The sequence below is a fragment of the Aptenodytes patagonicus genome, chromosome 24, assembly GCF_965638725.1.
Source record: "Aptenodytes patagonicus chromosome 24, bAptPat1.pri.cur, whole genome shotgun sequence".
Lineage (NCBI taxonomy): Eukaryota > Metazoa > Chordata > Aves > Sphenisciformes > Spheniscidae > Aptenodytes > Aptenodytes patagonicus.
The window spans coordinates 2299802-2321408 of record NC_134972.1 but is presented as its reverse complement, the minus strand read 5'-3'; the positions used below and the strand labels follow the sequence as shown (position 1 = coordinate 2321408).

General features: G+C 51.5%; 1 protein-coding gene across 1 annotated transcript in view; it reads right to left on the bottom strand.

Annotated features, from left to right (window-relative positions):
- Positions 1–21607, bottom strand: part of BIN3 (bridging integrator 3) — a 40981-nt gene that overhangs the window by 17141 nt on the left and 2233 nt on the right. Inside the window, exons 2-6 of the mRNA XM_076358980.1 lie at positions 13517–13565; positions 6556–6596; positions 5870–5931; positions 1624–1760; positions 1262–1302 (exon numbers count right to left, since the gene is read on the bottom strand). Of these exons, the coding sequence (XP_076215095.1) occupies positions 1262–1302; positions 1624–1760; positions 5870–5931; positions 6556–6596; positions 13517–13565 (330 nt within the window). The remainder of the gene's footprint in view (positions 1–1261; positions 1303–1623; positions 1761–5869; positions 5932–6555; positions 6597–13516; positions 13566–21607) is intronic.

The following is a 21607-nucleotide window of genomic DNA, read 5'->3' as shown; positions in this document are numbered from 1 at the left end:
GAAGACATTTGGCATAGCAACTGAAGCACTCCTTAAACGTTTAGGGGTACAGCCTGTGACACTGGTAACGGCCGCTAACGCCGGGGGAAATTGTGCAGAGGGGAACTGCACCAGCTGAGAGCCAGGTGACGAAACTGCCGCGGTGCCGGGGCACGACTGAGCACTGAACGCACCGCACGGCACCGGTTCGCAAGGAACGGGGGAAAATACGGAAACCTGCTACCAGAACAATACTGTTGTCCCGGTTTCGGCTGGGATGGAGTTAAGTTTCTTCCTGTCACGACAACTGTCAACAGCTCCGGCTCTCGCTCTCTGATAAGGATTTATTTCCAAACCGTGCAATCTGCGGACGGGCACGGTTTGGAGCCAGGTCCGACTCCGGCACACTCCCTGCCACCTCTCCTCCCGGTGACAGGGTGGCTCCCGGCGTGACTCCGCAGCGGGCTCCCCTCCACGTGCACCCCACCCTGGCCCTTCAGACCACGCGCGGTCTGAAGCTTTTCCCGCAGAGGCTTGCAAGACTCTCTCCAGGGTCTGAGACATCCCGTCCTGGATCAGTGACCGGCCTGGGACGGGGGATGCCGGTGTTGTTCTGTCCGTACTTCCCACCTTGCTCGCTGTCTAGCTACGGCTCTGTCACGTCTCTTTCTTTCCTGCGTGGATATATTCTTTATAAACATGAAAGAACTTTCACTAAAAGCAAGCTTCTGCTTTTTTATTTAGAAAACTTCCAAAGGAAAGCAACTTTTGTTCAAACACCTAAATACTCACCACCCTGGGCTGGACGGCACTGTCCACGCCTGCTGCCCGCAGGGGAGCTCCCCAGATGATTTTTCTCATTTGGATGGAGCAAAGTGTTGGTAGTAACCAACATATAAAGGGAGAGAAGCTGGATGCCTTAATGCGTTCAGTATTACTCATCTAAACAGAAATAATCTGTCTAGATTAATAATCTGATATAAATATATAATCAGAAATAATCTGTTTAAAGAACAGATGAAGACATCTGGCAGGCTAAGACACAAGAGGTCTTTACCCTTGCCACAGAGTAAGAGTACGGACTCAGCTAAACCATTCCCCCTCTCCATGCCCCAGCTGTAAAGCGAGAGGGATGCCATTTTGTCACAGGGATGTGAACTACTACCTCTTTAGGAAGGGCCGATTTCTAACCCGACAACATCTCTTTCGATGATACACATCCCTGAAGTACACGGTTATGACAAACACTCGATATGGCTCATAAGACAACGTTGGTACTTACTTTTTCAAAGGCTCTATGACTGTCTTTTGGATCTGATTCACCTGTTGAAAGCAAAAGGGATGATTACACGTCAGGCTTGTTGAAAAAGCCTGTTTGCACAACGATACACGTTTGCACAGTGCCTGCCATTGGATGATGTGGGCTTCTGAGCACAACCACAAAGCCCTTTAACCAAAAAATAGCAAACTTCTCCCATGTGCTCAGCATGAGCTGCAATCCCCAGTACAACCAGAGTCAGAAGAGTAAGATTATAAACTCATGTGGGAAGCATCTTGGAGACGATGACAAAAAGGGAAGGAGGAGATACCAACAGCACCTCAGCACACCCTGGTCTCCCCTTCTCCAGCCAAACCCATACTCACCTTCTCCTGGTTGAAAGAGTCCATCCTCTTCATCGCCGTGTCGAAGGCCGTGACCATCTCCAGAAAGCTGGGCTCCTGTTCGCACAGGGGGTTAGACAGCAGGTCTGAAGAGATTTTGACAGCCGACTTGGACATGGCTGTGGGCAACAGGAGCATGCAAGCAAAGGAAAGCAGAGAGGGTCCCGTCTCAGCGGCTGCCTGGCGGGACAGCCGCACAGCCCCTCGTTGCCAGGGCTGGCTCCTGCATCTGCAAAGGGTGACCCGTGGGCAAAACCCAGGGACTTCAGCCACCGAGGAGGGCTTAGCACAACTCTCCAGGAAGATATTCGACATTGGTTGAGAGAAAAGAAAGGAAGAGCCACCAATTCATTCACGTGAACACCCAGAGAACTGTTTTTATAAAGTTAAGTCTGAACCACTCCTATGTACGGCTTGTGATGTTGCCAGAAATAATACCAGACTCACAAAAGCACTGTTCTCTTAAAAAAATGTAGATGGGTTTTTTAATGTCTTTTCTCGACAGACTATTAAGTGTCACTCTCAGTCTCACTACAGCTCTTCCACAATGAGAAAAAATCACAGTCCATTAAGTCTTTCAAATGGCTTTACAAAAATATATATTTGAAGTGGATTTAGTGCTGGTGGAAAAGGACCAGACTGACAGGACTGGAAGACGAGGTTTCTCTTTTACTCTCAAAATAGGCACTACACAAGCAGCAGAGACACAAGCTGGCTAAGCACTTTCCCTCAATGAGCCTAAATTTTCTGCCCGTGGAGACCAACCCCAACCAACAAGCCAGGGGAAAATGCAAAGGCTGAAGTCTCTTCAGACACTGAGACTGTCAGCGAGAAATAAAGAAACACCAGGTCACACGCTGATGGGCTTCAGTTCCTGCCTCGCCGAGCACTTTTGCTTGTTTTCCATCAGACACATCTCTCTTCCTATCCACAGACTTGGTCTTCAAAGGGAAAATTAAATCCCTATGACAGGACCGCTATAAAAGAGCAAGAAAATAGCTAAGGTACAGAATGGAAAAAAAAAAAGAGAATAAAAAGGCAAGCATCAATATAAATGGGAATAAAGAAGGAAAGAAAAAAAAGGCACGGGTACTAAAAAAAAAAAAATGTTCTTTTTCGTCAGCGCTGTTGCTGAAGTTATTCCAGTTTAAGAAGGCCAGATGCTTGAGCCATGCTACAGACGAGCTTTGGAAAGACCCCTACTGTACTCACTCAGATATTAAAAGTTAAAGTCATCTGAATAATGGGGCTTAAGATCATAAATCAAGGGGTTAAACATTCTGATTTAAAGGTTACACACAATTATACAGAGAGCTCAGAAGCTAAATAGCTGGGAAGCTCAATGCAGAACGAGACGCTAACTACAGAATAACAAAGCTACCGTATCCGTCTATTATCCAAACATTAAGGGTTTAGGCATTTAAACCTTTAAACAGATGGGATATAATCCATATGTGTGACCACATCTGAGGAAGGATTTGTGCCAAAACGGGACAGAGTTAAGAATGGCAGAACTCCTTCAGCTGGAAGAAAAATTAGCTTCCCTTCATAAGGAAAGGATTGAAAGCGTACTGTAGCGAGGAGAGCTGCGGCGAGCAGCGGGGTCACGCCGGGAGGCCAGAAACCGGGGCTTTTCAGGCACGTTCAGTGAGACTTTGGGCCAGACACTCCCCCTGCGTCACTGACCTCACCTGTGCAGCTCTGAAAAAGCAGCCGTGGTGGGCTCTGCGGTTCCCAAGGCAGCTTTGCAGACCCTGGCACACGCTGCGTCCCCAGTGGTGTGCAGAGGGCCGGGACCCCGGGAGGGCATCCCCTGGTCCCACCTCCACGTGCCCGGTGGTGAGCCCTGTCTTGAAACTCAAGAGGCACATCACTGATGTGGGAGAGGGAGAGGGAGAGGGAGGGGGAGAGGGAGGGGGAGAGGGAGAGGAGAGAGAGGATCACCTGCCCCTCGGGGTGGGCTTCAGGAGGGTCTGTACTGCACTTTGCTCATAAAGCATGTGGGACACGACTCCAATTAAAGGAGGTGACTTTAAAGAGTCACTGCTTGTTTGCATCACGATAAGAGTAGTGGAGAACAGCCAGGCACGCTCCAGAGAGCAAAACTGAGCCACGGTGATCCAGTGGGTCACCTGCATCTCATTTCAGAAGGAGACCTTTTGCCTCCAATTAAAGAACATCCTCCTGCTCCTCAAGATCATATTTTGTCTGGAAAGAGGGTGGGGAAGGGGTTTGTGATCTTTAGCCACAGCAGAGAGAGTGCTGCTAATAACCCGTACCCCATTCCCAGCCACGCAGCTGCAGCTGGCAGGGCAGTGGCCGAGCCTCGCAGGGACATTTTCATGCAGACGGAGGAATCGGTCTCGTTCTGAGCTGAGTCTTTCTTGGCAGAAGGTGGAGACTCGAGCCACGAGGTCCAGTTTGCTAGGGAGTGTTTGCAGGCAGTGAATAATCAAACCCCTCGGCACAGAGGTACAGTGGAAGAAAGAAGACACTCAGGAGGACACAACAACGCTGATACACTGCCATCCTTGTCGGATATGGGGGCTGGACGTTGGCTGAGCAAGCACAGCTATCTCCTCTCGGGAATGGGCACTGCCAGGTGAGGAAAGCAGTCCTCAGCGCTTGATCAGATCTACCTCCTTTTCCTTCACCCATCCCTCACCAGACCACATTCAAAATCTTCCCTTACACTCATGATTTCATGCCTTTAAATGAGAAATCAGATCTTACTGGATCTGGCCAAGGCTCATTTGTGACTCTGCCATGTAGCAGAACGGAAAAAGAAAGTCCTCCCACAGCTCCTCTGGGACTTGAAATGCTCCATATAAACAACGCCCACTGCAAGGGAGGGGAGGGGAATCCTTAACAAGGAAAAACTTACCAAGGATCCCTGACAATGACCAAAGTCCCCAGAAAGGGCAGTTTTCACCCTGGAAAGGAGTCCTGGCAGCGCTGGTTACTGGTGCCTTTCCCACTGCTCTCCCTGTGCGAGCACACACACGTGCCAGCACGGTGCTGGGAAGGGTGGGAGGGCGCGGGCAAGAGCTGGGATCCGTGTTTATGTCTGGCAATATCTGAGCATGCACACAGACATACACACAGGTGAGAGCCTGTATCATGGGAAGCCCCAAATTTGCCAGCCCTCCCGCTGGCAAAGCGCCCGGTGGGGCTCCTTCCCACTCCTCTGCCCCTCTGTGAACCGAACTCCCACGAGATGAGTGTTGGACCGGTCCAGCCCACACCTGTTTGCGCTGGTGCATCTGCCTTGGCTCCGGAGCTGTGGGGGCCCAGTACAAATAGGGACTACTCCAAACCACATGCTGAGAAAAACCATCTGTGTTTAAAACAGCTCCGTGCTGCATGTTTCTGCAGGCTGCCCTGCTCGGTTCAGTAACCGGCATCCACCGAATCCACTTCTCCCAGCTCCCCTCCGCCAGATCGCTCCATCTTCTCTCCCCCATGTTCGTTTAAAGCCTGCGCCACGTGGTGCGGTCACACCGGTTTCCTACTAGAGAAGCTATGAATGGAGCGGGCAGGGGCTGCCGTGCCTTGGGACGGGACACCTGAAGGGCAGATGTCACCCCGCGCAGGCAGCAGCAGGCAGCTGCGGCGGTACACGCAGAGATGACTTGTTTATTGCTTCCTACATCGCCCACTGCCACGAGGTCAAGCCAAAGCAAGCAGCCACCAAGGGAACGAGCAGGGTTATTCCTGAATGGGAGCTGCTAGGTCAGCAGTTCACATGTGAGACACGTATAGCGATGCCTACGTGGTGCTCTGCAGACCCCTCAAAGCCTCATCCCACCTTCCTTTGGCTTCAGAGGGCATAAGATGCCCTCGACTGAAGTAGGTGAATATGCATTGCTCGACCCAATAGGCTCAGCTGGAGGTTGCTCCTGCCCTTCTAACATGGGAACTGGAATAATTACTCCCTTTTTTCGGTTGCAGAAACTGAGGCAAAGAAAAGAAAGTGACTTGTCCAAGGCCACGCAGCAAGCTGCAGCTCAGGAGACAGGGACTAAGCCCATAACATACTTTCTGTTCCCTTGGTTGAGATACTGCTCGGCAGCCCTCATGCAGATGGCCTTGTAACTAAGCAAACTGAGTGGGACTGAGATCTAGATTTGTTTTCCAGACTTGTCACAGATTACTCATGTGATCTTGAGAAAGTCACTTCATCTCTTTGTGGCCAAGTTCACAGTCTATGTATCCTACAGTCACATACCCAAGTCTGCATCTGTGCTTTTCTTCATATCCTTCTGAAGTTTTTTGGTCTGATCTTCCAATCTGAAAGATGGGAGAACAAGGCAAAGTCTGAATCTTGGAAAGAAACAAACCGAAGTGTATCATACGTGCAACAAATCATTTACGGGCTGAATATGCTGGCTTCTGTTGTGAGTTAAAAATATCTAGGCAAGGCTCTATGAAGTTCAGTGCTGCTCAACCTTTTCTGGTTGTTTTCAGATGGTTTTCAACCTTTTCAAGTTGGTGATCTCTTATTCAGAGTCACATATTTTCTTAAGTCCTCACACTTACCACAAATGGTAAAGCCAAATGCTTCCACATGATAAGTGTGAGCTTATGTGACACAGTCAGTATGGTAAAACCAATATTTGTCCTCAGAGGCGTTGCGCTGTTCGGTGACCCCACAGTTTTCTGGCAATTTTACACTCTTTACTTTAGAGCTGCCGTGATCTGCAAACCTCAACCCCATTGCAAATACTTCTTAGGACACCTTTGAACACCCAGCCACCAGAGGAACTCTGAAGAATTAGAAATTACAGGGCAGTGAGTGATTTGCTGGGAAGAGCATAACTGGCTAAAATTTCCTGGGAAGATGCAGTAACAGGGAAGATGCACAACAGAGAAATATGCTACTGTTCCTGTTTTACCAGTGTGGTTGATACTTACTGCTGAAGCTTTCCATATTCCCTTTCAAAGTCTCTCTCCACCTGTGGAAAGAAGAGATGGAAATCAGCTCAAAGGCACTGCAGCAGAGCCCGGAGTGGCAACTACCTGTGCAGGGAAACCTGTCGTTAGGAAATGCCTACGTGAACCCAGGGAAGCATAAGCTGCAGCTATAATGGGAGTTACGCTTCAAAAGTAAATGAAGTCTTGGGTTTTTTTCCTCCAGACTCTCTTAGAGCAAAAGACACTGCCACCAACTGCGTCAGCTCATTCCAAGGATGTGCTCCAGCACATGAATTGGAAGCTGACAGAGTAAATGGGAATGCCTTAAAAGCAGAGAGATCGCAACTTAGCACACACTGACACGGGCGCCCACAGCTCAGCTCGGTGCCGGCGGGGGACGAGCCCGCTTTCTCTTCCAGAGGCACGATCGTCCCAGAAGCTGAGAGGAGCCGCTTCTCCTCCAGCAGCATGCTGCAAAGGACCCCTGCGGTGGGTCTGCCCGTGGCTGGCTGCCAGACCCCCACCCAGCCGCTCTCTCCTTCCCCATCCTCAACATGGTGGTTTTTCTCCCCCCAGACCCCTCAAGCCATTACTGAGCCCTCCAGTCTCCGTATTATTCGCCCCCTCGATACGCTCCTTATTCCTGCGATAGCTCCCTCCGATGAAATACTTCAGCTGGAGCAGTGGTCCAAGTGGACTGCGGCACCTCGCACAGGGAGGAGAAACCTGTGCTGGCGAAGAGCGCAGAGCTCAAGAACAACCTTCTCCCAGTGCTACATCAATGACTGCTTCCTCCTACTTGCTATCTGGCAGCAAACCTCCAGTGATACAAGATATTTTAAGGAACTTTCTTTCCATGCTGACTGTTTTAACACACACTTAAACATTCATTCCACACCTCGTCGACCAAATAAGCAAATGGATTTCAATTGACCAGCCAAGAGTAAATACATGCGCTTTTGTTGTCATGGGATCAAAACTGGGTTCATTTGTGTTGTCAAGCTACCATGCTATTAAGGAAATGCTAAGTGTTGCAAGCAGCCAGGACTAGAAGGATCCAAAGGTTTGTTCCAAATCTTCATGCTGTCCTCGGGATTTCAAACCCGGGCTCGATGTAACAGCATTATGTGAAACCAGAACACTTAATAGGGACATTTGCTTTTCAACCAAAATTGCTGTTAAAAGACCAGTATTTTAAGATGGAGCCCAGTAATCCCAGTTTTCTTGAAACCTCCTTTTCTAAATATCTTTTTGGTCTGCACTTTCAGACACTCCGCAGCGACAGGACCAGCCCCGTCTGAAGGCAGCCGGTGACCCGCGCGGCGAGCGTGCCGAGTGTCAGCCCCATCCCCAGTAGACAGCTGTCCACACCATCAGCTCCCACCATCCGGGGGATGCATGCTGGCTCTCCCTGCCGATGAAAAACCTCCACCGAGCTCCAACTCCCTTTCGTGCTGCTAAAAATGGTCGCTGGAGAACAGGCATGGAGCAGTGTGGGGGCAGCTCACACGACTTCTGCCTGGTTCACAGTTCTGCAGAAATCCGCAGCAGCTGGTGCCTGGAGGTCAGGTAACCAGCACATAGTAAAAATCACCCTCGATTTCTATGGCTGTTCCGGCTGCTAAAATAACCAGGGAGTATTGCAGTCTATTTATACGCCTTATGTGTGAATTGTTTTGGTTGCAAACCAGAGAGGGTCGGGCACGACTCAAAAATATGTCCTTTGAAGGCTGGTGGTATCCTTCCCCTGGCATGGAGCTCCAGCCCGCTCCACGTTCGGGAGGTTCTTCCTTGTGTCTGCTCAGCCATCGGTTCCTCCAAGAACCGGAGGGTTTGGACACGAAATGAAACTGCCCGCAAAGATCCACGGTATCTGCCCCTTCCCTTTTGCTGTTCGATTCCCCCATTACCGTGCAATGAGCGGAGACAAGCAAAAGGCATCGTCGCCTAACGGACACGAAGGAAGGCCAAACTTCCCCACCCTGCGACCCTCCGGGTGATGTGAACCCCCAAATCTTCCAGGGCTTCCAAGCTTCCCCGAAACACCCAACCCCGGTTAGCCTGTGGGCTTTCTACATACGATCAAGGTGAACCTACAAGGCGGCACTTCAGCTGCCCGGCTTGACTCACATCCCCAGTGCCATCTATGCAGAGACAGCTGCCCAAGGATTGCTCTTATTTTTCACGCCCACAGTAGCAACTGGCTACCAGTCATCACAGTCTGCAGGCTGATGTAGCCCTCCCAGTCATCGCTGCTCTCGTTTGCATCGCGGGAGCCCAGATATACGACAGAAGCAGCGAGGGGCAGGGCCCCCCATGCACTAGGCAGAGAAGACCCGCTCTCACGTGCTCCCACCCTGCAGATTTACAGGCGGCAGCGACCAGCGGATCAGAGGCGCGCAAGGAGGACAAGCTGGGAGCAAGCCAAGCACATTTTGCAGAGTACACGGTAATTCCCCCTCCCAGTAGCGATCATCAATGGCCACGCATAGCCGACACTTAAGGCAAAAGGCTGTGGATAGGATGATCACGTTAAGAGTAACGAGAACAAGAAGTACAGGCAAGAAAATTACAATATCCTGAAGGGAAGTTTCCGTAATATTAAAATAATCCCACTTCTCTGCAGCCTCCTTCTGAAAACTCAAAATCAAAACGTGTTTCTGTATTGAACGCTTTTTCTTCTAGGCATACGGACTAGTTAATGCAAGATTGCTCGTCTCTGGGTTTTTATTTAAATCTACATAAAGAACGACGAGTTCTTAAAAGCATTGAAATAAAACGATGTTCTTCTTTTTCAGCCAGTTATTTTTGTTTGCAAACACTGGGCCTTCCACCTGTGATGATAACCCTCCTGCTTTAAGGGCAATATCATAATCGACACCATGGTTACAAGGCAACGAAGCAAGACCAAAGCCAACACTACAAAGAGATGGAAATAAGGGACTGTGATGAACCTTCTTATTCCCCTGAGGTTAATTTCTTTTCCTGGAGGAGGAGGACTAGCTGATTTCTACATGTTCCAGTGGTCTCAGCCTCTTCGTGGGTCTTGGGAAAAAGAGGGAAGCAAATGCTTCCTCCTCCCTCCTCTCCAAAAAAAAAAGAAACCCATATAATTAGGCCAGAAATTGTGCCATAACCTGGAACTTCTGCTGAGCTTTTGCCATCCCATCAAGCAAGAGGAGATTCAAGGCAAGTAATGTGGGTGAATATTTGCTCTGCGTCCGACAGCGGAGCCCTGAGCCAAAGCAACGCTTTGCCACAAAGCTCCCCAAACCCTCCAAAAAGCGAGAAAGCTCTCAAGAAAGGCTGCTTAAGTGGCACGCTAAAAGGGAAAAAGGATGCACCTCGGAACCGCAGAGACTGGTTACGTCCCGCTGAAGACTGAAGGAAGAGAGCGAAAATGAGTAAAACTATTAACTGGCGTCACTTGATTTCACCCCACCATTTCTGTGACATTTACTCCATTATTTTGGGATTTCCAGCTCACTGGTGGAGCTCAGTGGAAAGGCGCTGACGGCCGGCAGCTGCAGTGGAATCCTCCTGCTCACGGAGCTCCTCCGTCCGACATCCCTGGGGAAGGCAGAGCTGCTGGGATGAGTCAAGGAAGGGAGGCTTGGCAGGCGTGCAGGCCCACAGCTCAGGTCTCCGCTCCCTGCCAAGCTGACTCACCCAAGTTTAGCCAGCGAGGAGGAGGAAGGCGAGCCATCTGAGTCAGCTCAGGCCAGAGCGCTGCTGAGGGAGGGAGGAAGGGGTAAAACCTGGGTGACATGAAGGGGCTGTGCGCTGGGTTGCCCCGTCCCAAGAGGGGACGAGAGCTGGCTGGCTCTCCCGGCTTCCGACCCGGCTCCGCGCCCCGTGGGGACGCGCGGCCGGCTCTTCTTCCCGGCTACCTGCCGGCTCAGATAACCCAAGCCCCAGTGAAGAGCAGGGTACAACCTTGGGGTGACGCAGATGAACTTCAGCAAGCTGGAGCTGCAAGAGGGCTCAGAAGATAACTGCAGCTCTGGTTCCAGCGTAACCTCCGCTCGGACTGAAGTTGTCCTGGGGGAGGGAAGAACATCTCTGCCATAAGAGGCTTCATCGCTGCATCGGATTTGAGCAATAAACATTCTGCAGAGAGATATAATTCTAACAGGTTTAACTTCTATCACTGGGCATTAGTTTAATTGGGCTGTGTTACTGTGTCCTCTGTGGCTCCGCTGACAGCAGGTCCTCTCTGCGCATTAGATCCTCCCACCCGGCTCCTGGCCTCTCGGCAAGCCCGGTGACAGCTGCTCTTTTCAGGGGAGAGGAGGGGAGAGATTATGCTGTCTGGAATTGGATTTGCCCAGGTTAAGGTGGAAACAAAGCAGAGGCATGTCTGGGGGGTGGGAGATCACTTCAGTTCACCAGCCAGTATTTTCTACGGGGGTTTCCTTCTACCTGAAGAGCTAAACTGTGGCTGACACTATGCCCTTCTTCAAAGGATCAGAAGCGAGTGGGCATAGGGACTCATGACTAATTCCCTCTGCAGCCTAGGCAAATTGCTTTTCAGTACTACTGCCTGCCTAGATTTGACACCAGCCCCAGCATCGTTTCATCAAGAAAAGAAAAAAGGCTCGCCGGCGAGCTAAGCCTCTCTCGGCAAAGCAATTCTCCCCTCTCCTGCGCTCGAGTTACATGCCTCATGGAGAGTCAAATAAGTTAGATCCCAACAAATGCTTTTTTTTTTTTTCCTCCCCCCCTCCTCTTTTGTGGTCCAATCTCTGTGAGTGGGAGATCCTCTGCCCGCAACCACTTCCCTTCCGATCGGCTTGGGATGCAGCCCTGGAGATGCCACACCTTCCCACTTCCTGCAGCGGGCTCCAGAGCCCGACATCTGGAATATCACAGACCTCGGCTGCTACCGCTGTTCCCAAAAGCCTGCACAGATGGAGCGTCTCAGCCTGCAACTGGGAGGTAAAGTTGGGGCCCTCGAGCTCGCTAAAGCTACAAAGCAGCCCCATCACTTCCACACCACGACGCTGAACGCCTCGCTCCCAGGGGAGAGCGGTGGTTTCCTGCCGTTTGTTCTTCTTTGAAGAGCTGCACTTTACACTTACTGTGAGGTTGCAAGGCTTTGGGCTTCCTGTTTTCTGCTTTCCACGTATCTGCTGCCTGGAGAATATCATCATCATCAACACACGGCAAGTGGAAGCCATTTAAAAATTGGCATCCACCTCTGAGCTACCGAGTCGCTGACACAAAAACTTGTTGTTGTTCTTGGGGGAGCTGAGGAAGATGGGGAAGGAAGGAAGGCAGGCAGGAAGGAAAGGGAAAAGGCCTGGAAACACTCACGCTGCTGAATGAACCTCTGCCTGCCGGATATTCTGAGCTGTTCTATTTAATACACACACATATATATATATATAAGCAATGCCTGCCAACTGCCTCAGCACATACCAGCAGCTCAGGGGAAGGCAAGCTCTCAAAGGTGCAACCGTTCATCTGCACGGAGCCCAAGCTCCTGCCGCAGCTCGGGGCCGGCTGATTTCAGCAGCACGGCACAGGGGAGACAAGGTCTTTCAGACAAACCTCTCGCAACACCAAACGCAGCAGGAGCAGAGGGAAATCAGCAAGCACCGGCAAGAGAGAAAATATAGTCAACTTGGATGTGAGAACAGGTGGGACGGAGACGTCGAAGAAAGCTGGCCAAGACACCCAGAGCTGCAGAGCAGTTGGTTCTTGCAACAGCCTGGAAGGACACCGGTGTTGGAAACACCGGGAAAGAGGACAAGAGGCAAAATCTCGTGGAGCAAGGCAACGCGGGGTCTCCTGAAACAAACGGGAATGGGTGTGAAGACCTGAGGCTGGTGGACTGCCTTTCCTGGAGGACCGCAGACAGCAGCACCTTCTGCCGGCTGGTCGCCAGCCCCTGGAAAAAGGGCAGCTGAAGAGACACAAAAACCATTGAGCGTTTTTACCAGTCCTTGTCTTCATCGCCTGCCTGGCTTAAATTTTGTACTGACAGTTTGGAGCCGTTACAGAAAATTGCTGTTCTACGGCAGCAGACAACTACCAAATCCCTTAAAATAAAACATGTCGATCAAGCCATAAAGGGAGTGGCAGAATTAGCCCTCTGCCTCCAGAGGAAAATGTCATGTCCCGAGGAGAAACTGGCCCATAAACATGAGTGTCCACGCATCCCGAGGAATTAGCCGCAATGAGTGGTCCAGAGAGGAAGGATCAGAGATGTTAGTCTGTTCAAGGGATTAGGTCACCAATGCCGTTATAAAGACGAGGTCTCCACTGCGCTCGCAGTCGGGGCACTTATTTTAGAGCAGGTATGCAGGTTGGTTTTCAGGGACAGCTACTGTGAGGTCCCACAGCTTTTTTTGCACGGGACAAAGGCAAAGACCATCTGCTTAAGAAGGGAAAATACCACAGCCAGCTGCAAGCAACAGCACTTGGGATAGGAGTCTCAAATACATGAGAATACAAAATGCTTTTTTAATTTGCTTTTAAAGCAAATGCTGTGCAGCACAAATTAATTCACGCCCGAGCACTAAGCATCTCAGCTTATAAGCCTTTCTTTGGAAACAGTTATATTCAGCGATCTGAACCACTCCTCCTCCTCCATCTGCTCAGAAAGGATGAACAAACAAGCCATTGCTGAAAGAAGGAAGGAAGGAAGGAAGCCCGTTCAGCCATCTCCGAGGAAAACTGTGCCAGACCAAAAGAGCTCTTCCCCTCACCCCCCCCCCCAAAAAAAAAAAAAAGAAACAGATCCCAAACCAAAATACTCTCCCTGGTTGGGGCTCCCCCTCACTCCTCGCACGAGGAACCGAGCGCTGGTCACACGCGGCAACAGGTTCTGCTCGCTCACATCTCCCTCCCACGCACACGCACACGCTCGCAAAATGGGACGAGTCAAAGTGCCGGCTTGACTCATCAGCCACATGATCAAAGGCTGGATCTAAAAAGGGGGAACTGGTTTACTCACTGTCTTGGGTACAATCTGTTTCTTGGGCTGCCCAATCTTGAACGGTATCCTGGAAAAGAGAGAAGAGGGAACGTGTAAGCAAGCGATGCCGGCCTCAAACAGCCCAGCCCCGCGGGCCTCATCCTCGCTGATGCGTTTTGGGGTGAGCAGGGCTTGTCCCGGGGCAGCAGCACCCCTTTTCGTGCAGGGTGCTCCCCCTCCGAGAGCCGGTGTCTCCCCCGAGGTCAGCACCTCCATCTCCAGCCGCAGCACTCCCCTCTCCCCACCCTCCAGCCCTCCTAGTAAGGCAAATAAATGCAATGGATGCTCCAGGCGTTCCTTGGCAAAATAAACGTCTGAGGAACACGCGATGTTTAAAAACAAATTTGAAGGGGAGGAAAAAAAAAAAAAATTAAAAAAACCCCAAACCCTGTAAATATTTAGAAAGAGGATATTAAAAAAAGTAACAACCCGAGTGTCTGGAGCTGTGAGCTGCTTCAAAGGATTTCTCCGATACAACAGCTGTAGGAGCAGCTCACCTGCCAGCAGAACAGCCTTCATTCTTAAAATCTTTAATATGGTTGCTAGTAAAATCTGGGTTACCTGAATGATTTTCCCCACGTGAGCTAGCTCAAAGGTGAAGAGTACTCAAAATAAATTACACAACACATGCAAGGGTGGCTGGGTCAGATGGTTATAGCCATGTAGGCCGTCCTGAAAATAATTGGATTTCTTCCACCTATGAGTATAATAAAAATCCAGGAATTCAACTGCTGTTTTCAATGTATTTAATTAAGTTAAAGAGGTGCTGCTTGGCTAAAGCATCTCATCCAAAATCTCCTAATGTTTTCTGCATCACACTGCTTTAACTAAAGGGAAAAAATTGGTCCCGTAATGAAACGCAAGTACCTTCCCAGAGATGCCTCACCTAGAGCATGCCTACGGCTCAGCGGCATCGGCACCCCACCCCAAAGCCGCACCAGGCGCTTCTTGGGAAGGTGCCCGAGTCCCCTCTTGGACCAGTCCAAGTTCTCACACTGCTACCCAAAGTCTAAGCTAATAACATGCATTTTAGGACTCGGGCTTGGCCGCCGGTCACGCTGCCTCCCAAGCTGGCTTTTCTCACTGCTGGGCAGCAAACGCGTGGCTGGCTCTCCGTTTGTTTCTCATCAGCTTTACTTACAAGTTCCCCCGCACCGGCACTGCTGTAACACTGCTCGATCGGACAACTGGAACCCCAGAAAACATTTTTATTGGTGTAACGTGCTGTAAAAACCCAGCTATGAGCAATGCCACGCGATGGGAGAAAGTGCTTGCGACGAAGCGACGTGCCATCCACGCGGACGAAGCAAAACCAAGATTATCCGACAACCTGATCCCTCCCGGCCTCGCTTCTGCCCATCTTTGCCGCTGTTTTCCAACCAACGGTGTAATTAGCCACCGGTAATAAACCGGGGCTGCAACCCGTGCGTACCTCCTGAGCGGCTCAGGGAGCACAAGCCAACCTGAGTCACCAGGTTTAAATTTAAATTTTTCTGGAGAACTTCCTGTTTATGGTTCTCCGGTTGGACCGATATAATTTTAGGCTGTTAACCCTTTCCAGCTCCCGCGGCAGGCCCGGCAGCCGTGAATCACACTTCTTTTATAAACAAACACTCATCTGGTGTATAATTACCCCGTCAATAACCGGGTGTGTGGTGCCTTACAGGAAGAAAGTAAAAAAAATAAGGATTTTTTCTTTGTGTTTTCCTACATGGGTCAAATATAAACTAAACTGAGGCACCTCCCTTACTCTCGCAGGCACAGGCTGTCCCATCTGCAGCCAGGTGCCGTCACTCGATGTTTTTGGAAGTGATGGCATCAACCTATCTCATAGAAGGAGGAGAAGAAGATGTGGTCTTTACCCGGGGGGTGTGAGTTACCCCACGAAAAACCAGCCTGCACGACGAGCCGTGGCGGCTGCAGGGCGATCTCCGGCAGCACGGGAGCAAGCACAGGGTTCAAGCTGGAGCTAGGCTGGTTCCTAGCGGGAAAGTACGGTTAAAAGGGCGATTAAAGCATTACCTGCGCACAACCTTCCCCTCTCCCCTGTCTGGCCAACCCTGCCAACGCGGGTTAGTTAGAGAAGCAATCCCGACCGTTGCTGTCCGCTGGCAAGCTGGGTTAAATCAAGGCAATTCTGGTAATAAAAGAGGGATGCGGGGAACGGGCAGGGCAAAGCCGTGAATCGGCATCGGTTGGGTGCCACCGAGCCGGCCGCGCAGGCAGCAGCCGAGGGGAAGGCAGTGGGGAGCACGGGGGGTCCCACGTGGGGGCCCGTTCCCCATCTCCACTGCGCCACAGAGGGGAAGGGAAAAAAAATCCCAGCTACTTTCTTCCAGAACAAAAGCAAGTCACTGGAGCGCTTCACAACGCTGCAAATACACTTTGAAGCAGTAAATATCTCTATTAGCATCGTGATGCCAGTTGGCTAATTATGTCTGTCTCGGTAAAACCTCTAAAAAATAACCCCATGCAAGTAATGTCTATTCACCAATTTTTTTTGTTGTTGCTATTCTACAATTTGAGATAATCCTCCTTGTTTCTGAATCTTTGCCTTTTAATATGGGTCGGGGGGGGGGGGGGGGGGGCGATGCATAAGCAGGAACAAAAGCAGTAAGGAAGAAAAAAAGATAAGAGGTACGGATCTTATCCGAGCTTTTAAAACAAATGGATACACCCCGCGCTTCGAAACGCGACGGCAAGCTGCCGCTGGCACCGAAAATTTTTGCCCCTCCGTGAGTCGGCGTCCCAGCCTGCGAAATGGGGGAGGGACAACGTGTGCCTGATACAGCAACATTACAACCATTCGCTCAAAAATTAAGAGCCGCCAGGTGTTTTATTCTGTTTAGAAAAGGTATGATGGGCATAATGCAAACAAGTTGGAGCGAGATGGGTCGGTATCTTTTACTGCCATGGATTACCGGCGTGGCACGGTTATCGCCGTTACCTTAAAAGCTGAGCACGGGTCTACATACACCGAAGGAAAACCAGAATCGGTGCATTTTTTTGATCTCTCATTTCTGCTGAGCGAGAGAAAGCTGGGGTTGTGTTTGGGGTGTGAAATCCCTTGAAATCTTGTTCCTGAAGAGCGCGAGCGCGCTGACTCACAGCCAGAGCGTTCCCACCCCGGTCCGCCCCGTGCAGCAAGGCTGGGGGAGCATCCCGGCCCCTGGCCCGGACCGGCCACCCACACCCCCGCCCCGGGGAGGTCGCCAGGAGTTTGGGAAAGCGGTGGGGTTCAGCCGGGAGGGAGAAGGGCGAAGCACTGCAAGGAGGGGGTGGGAAGAGCTTAAAGTAGGGAAAAAAGTGTGGGTGGAGAGAATCCTGCAAGCTTCTACTCGGGGATGCTCAGGAACCCCAGGGAGGGGAAGGTGGGAGAAGCTGTGGCTAATTTTCTCTGAAGTTTCCCCAGCAATGTCATATATTTACTTGGCTTTTCCATGTGCAAACCCAGGGCCACACACCAAAGCAGCTAATTCTCCTCTGGATGCACAGGAGAGTTGCAAACAAACCTCGCAGGCAGGGGGGGAATACAGCTCAGTGAGGTCTGCCGGGAGCTGGAGTTTAAAACATGTAGCTCCCCCTCCCACTCTCCGCTAGTCCCCTGAAACGAAGGCACGCAGGAATTGCCAGCGTGAATCAGACTAAATCATTGCTAATTTAGGGAGGCGATGGTCCTTTCGCCACGTTGGACCGAGCAGGACATCAAACCTCGGCACCATCCCCGGCCCGGAGCAGGCGGCGGGAAGGCCGGGGAGCCTGGCCGGCGTTCCAAGCGTGCGCCGGGGATAAATGATCGGTGGATGCAACCCTTTCCCCCACAGCAACTTTCATCTGAACATCGCTTTGCAACCCCTAATCAGGCCCCAGAAGACCCCTCGCAGATAAGCAAGGGATAAGCACGAAGCGTTTTCACCCACAGCTGATAAGCCGCTGTCCCTGGGGATGCTGAGCCGAGCCGCTTGCTGCCGAACCAGGGGCTGGGGAGGGAGGGAAGGATGGACAGACGGACAGACAACCGGCACGCGAGGGAAAGGGCAGGGAGAGCTGAGGCCGGGACAATCTGCTCGCTCGCACTGCGTTTTGGAAGTTAATTACCCAGACGCTTAGGAAAAGTGACGCCAAATCTCTGGCGACCGCACATCATCAAAAATCAGTATTTCTGCCACCGGCGGTGGCGGACGCGGGTGGCGTTTGCCAGGGGCCTGCAGGTCTAAACGTGGTACGAAGCGGTGGTAACGACCGGTTTTTGTCAGTAACACCACCACCGTCAGACCACCAACTAAATTCATGTTTTGTGAAAGGTGCCCGCTTCCCATGGAAAGTTTCAGGGCTTTTTTTTTTTTTTTTTTTATTTTTTTTCCAATCGAAACCCCAAGTGCCAGCAAGCCAGCGCAGCCTGGATTTCCGCCAGAGCTTTTCACTCTTCGAATTTCCACCAAGAACCTCAATTCTTTCGCCGGAAAGAAACCTCTCTCTGCCTGCAGCCAGGAGGACGACACCCGGCCTCCCGCGCTGCGAGGGGTGACCCCAACCCACCGAGGCCTGTCTTCCCAAGGATTTTGGCACGTGGCGTGCCGAGGGCTTCTACAAAACCACCCATTTGTACCTGATCCTCCGTGAAGTCAAAAACTGGCCCTAAGCTACCCCAGAAACTCCCCCTGCGACAGTCAGGGGCCCTTCCCCAAGCCCTGCTCTGCTCGGTGGCGGGCCCCTTCCCTTCTCCCGGGCTCCTGCTTTGGGAGAGGGCTCAGCTCGAGGTGTAACTGCAGCCAGGAGACCTGCCTGTTCACGGGACTAGCGGCTGTCCGGGAGAGATCAAAGCGTTCCTGCAAACACCAACAGGAAGGTCGGGAGCATCCGAGGAAGGATGCAAACGTGGAGGTAGTAACTTTTGCTTTCTCATTGCCGTTATCGAGTGAATTTGAGCGAGCACCTCCATGGCCGGAGGGCGCTTCCCCTCCCCATGCCGTGCCTTCTGCGCTCAGGTAAGCGTCGCTACAAGACGTCGGTGTTAGGAAAGGAGCTTTCCGTGATGCGATACGGGAAAGCCAGAGAACCCTAGAAGTTCAAGGGCAGCTGTGACCACCATCAGTAGCTGCTGAAACAGGACTAATGATCTCATTAGTGTTCCTAACAAGTGCCGAAGGCAGCCTGCACGGGAACTGAGGAGAGGCAACGGGGCGAAGGCTGGCAGGGCGTGCGGTGCTGCCCATGCGCACGCTGAGAAAACCAACCCTGGGCACCTGGACCACGGATCTCACGACTTTGGGCTTCCTAAAAATCGTCAAAAGCTGCAAATCCGTGGCCGTGCAGGCTGCCCCGGAGCCAGGGGGGGGATCCCAGCCCTGCCCAGGTGAGAAAGGCACGAAGGCAGACGCGGGTTAGACATTAATCTCGAGCATCGCTCCGGATGCCTCGCTGTACTACATCGTGTCCATGGAAACTGCATGCACCGTCCCACCCCGCTCCCCCCGCCTCGCAGGAACTCATAGCAACCGCTCCAAACACAGCGCGAAGGCAAAAAAAGGAAAAAATTATTCAAACGGATCACAAACAGCTTATGTCGAGGGAGACTCTGCGCCAAATTCTGGTTTGGGTTTTCTCTTCGGTGGAGACGAGAGGGGAGGTCACGGGGTGGCGAGAGGCAGGGAGAGGAGCGATGTGGGGCTACGGTCCCTCGGAAATAAAATGCATCCATCCCCGCAGGCGTGTGCTCCCACCTGCATTTCAACCCCTTCCCTATGAACCTGTAGGCATTAAGCCACAAATGGATGTCAGAGCGAGCCCCTGCAGGAGGGGAGAAGGAAAAAAGAAGACGTAAACATCCATTTTATGTTGGTTTAGGTCAGCCCGGGGAAACGAGGCACCTTCCTCAACTTCGGCAGCGGAGAGGTGTGCCCGCAGACGGCGAGCTCTTCGGAGCAGGGGCTGCTCGTATCTCTGCATCTTGCACAGAGCCAAGCGCGGTGTCAGTGTTAAGCAAATCAAAAATAATGTCAGAATCTACTCTCCCACCCATTCCAAGATGAGCATGAAAAAAATAATGATATTTTACTCACCCATCAAAAGAAAATTACTCACGCCAGGCGCGTGGGCGAGCAGAATTTTGCAAGGCTGTTTTAGGCCCTGACTATGCTACAAAAATATCCATTTTAAGCATGGTTGTGAAACACGGTTGTGGCTCAACTATAACACTGTTTTTTAGCTACCTGTACAAAGAAGGCGGAAAAAAATAATAATTAAGAAATAACCACGTGCTAATCGCGCTCCCAGGACCACGCCGGGCGCTGCTATCTCCCACCGCGGCGGAGGATGCGGCGCACGGCTCTTGCCGGCTGCTCCACCCCGCGAGATGCTGCGGCGAGCCGAGGTGCCGGTGCTGCCCGGCTTGCAGAGGGCACGCCAGCGTTTCGGTTTTGCGGCAACAATACCTCTGGGATGTGCAAACCGCCTTGCACGGGTGCTACACGTGGCAGCGCCGTGCAGGGAGGTGTTTGGGAGCTGCGCACACCTCGCTCACCGCTTTGGTATCCAGTTGCTTCATCCAATCTAATTTTATCCCGTGCTCATCTCCAAATCCCAGTTTCGTTGAAACCCGGAGAGAAGGGGGAGCGTTGCCATTGACCACGAGGGGACCGCGATTTGGGCTCCGAAAAATATCAATATTGACTCACTGGAAAGAAAACGGCGCCTTGGTCTGTGATTGCATCACACCTGCCCAGCGTGGCCACCGCACAGCTCCAAAACACGGAAAACAAAACGAACAACCAACAAACCTACTCTTACACTACAACCCAGCTATGCCTGCCACCTCTCCGCGCTCTCCTCTTCCCTTGCTAGCAGGCAGAAATCCATCCAGCCAACCGTCCCTTCTGCGACAGGCAACTCCTCTTCTTCACCATCCCCAAGTATGTCAAAAACGCGTTCACATTAACTCCGGATTGCATCTGATAAAGCTCTGGGGAGTTAAGTATCGCACACCCAAACAGTTCCACTCCCGACTTTAAATCGGTGCCAGCTCCTTAGTCCACTTAGCGAGAGCTCCCTGCCAAGAGGCATATGGTTTAGCAGTCCGGCAACGGCAACCCCCCCATGCAGACCAATACTACGCTGCAGTGCAACAAGAAAACACGTGCTTCGCGCTGCCTCACTATCAACATTTGCTTAACGTATTTTTTTTCTGCCAGTAAATACCAGCTGTTGCAGCGGTGCCGAGAGGCAGCACTCGGATAGCGAGCTGTCACACTACTAAAACCCCCTTCCCGTTTCTAAAATGACCTGCAGGAGCTGGGAAACCAAAAGAGGAAGTATTTAGGAGTCCGGTTACGAGCTGCAACAGCATTTGATTTTATGCGGTTTCACGACCCTTAAAAACCCTTCAGACGGTCACAAATTAGATGCTTGCAGCAAGGGAGGATGATGATACAGTAAAAGCCATCACTCCGTTTCTCTTTATTTTTATAAAAGGAGCGATGCCCCAGGTAACCACTGGAGAATTTTCCCCCCTCTCCTCCAAAACGCACGGCCATGGGTGAGTGGTGAGGAAGAGGGGGATGTGGACACGTTCAAGAGACCCCAATCCACGGCGTAAAGCCTAAAGGAAGCCACCAAGCTCTGCTGAGATTTGGAAAACATCTCATCTGTCCATGCAAGGCTGTTTCCCAAAACAAGCCTACTCCTGCTCTAAATAAAGCTTAGCCTAGAAAGACAGCGCTAGCACTGCCTAGTTGCCTAGGTGCGGGAGTTGGGAAATTGGGGGTTTAATCCAGCCTCTGCCACCAGTGGGTTACGCTGTGCTCTCTGGAGCAAAGTTTTCCCGTGTTGGTACAACGGGCATTTGCCGTGTTCCCAGTCCCGATGCGGCACAGAGAGCCCCGACCCACCCAGCGCTCGCAAAGAGCGAGGGAAAGCAAAGGATTAACCACGCGCAACTCGGAAGGCATCTACCACCCCGCTTGCAAACAGCCTCTTTGCCCTTTAATCTCTAGGGATCTCGCACGGGCCTTCGCAAAAAATTAATTTAGGTAAGGAGTGCACAGAAGCAAAACTGGAGGCAGAGGTACGTGC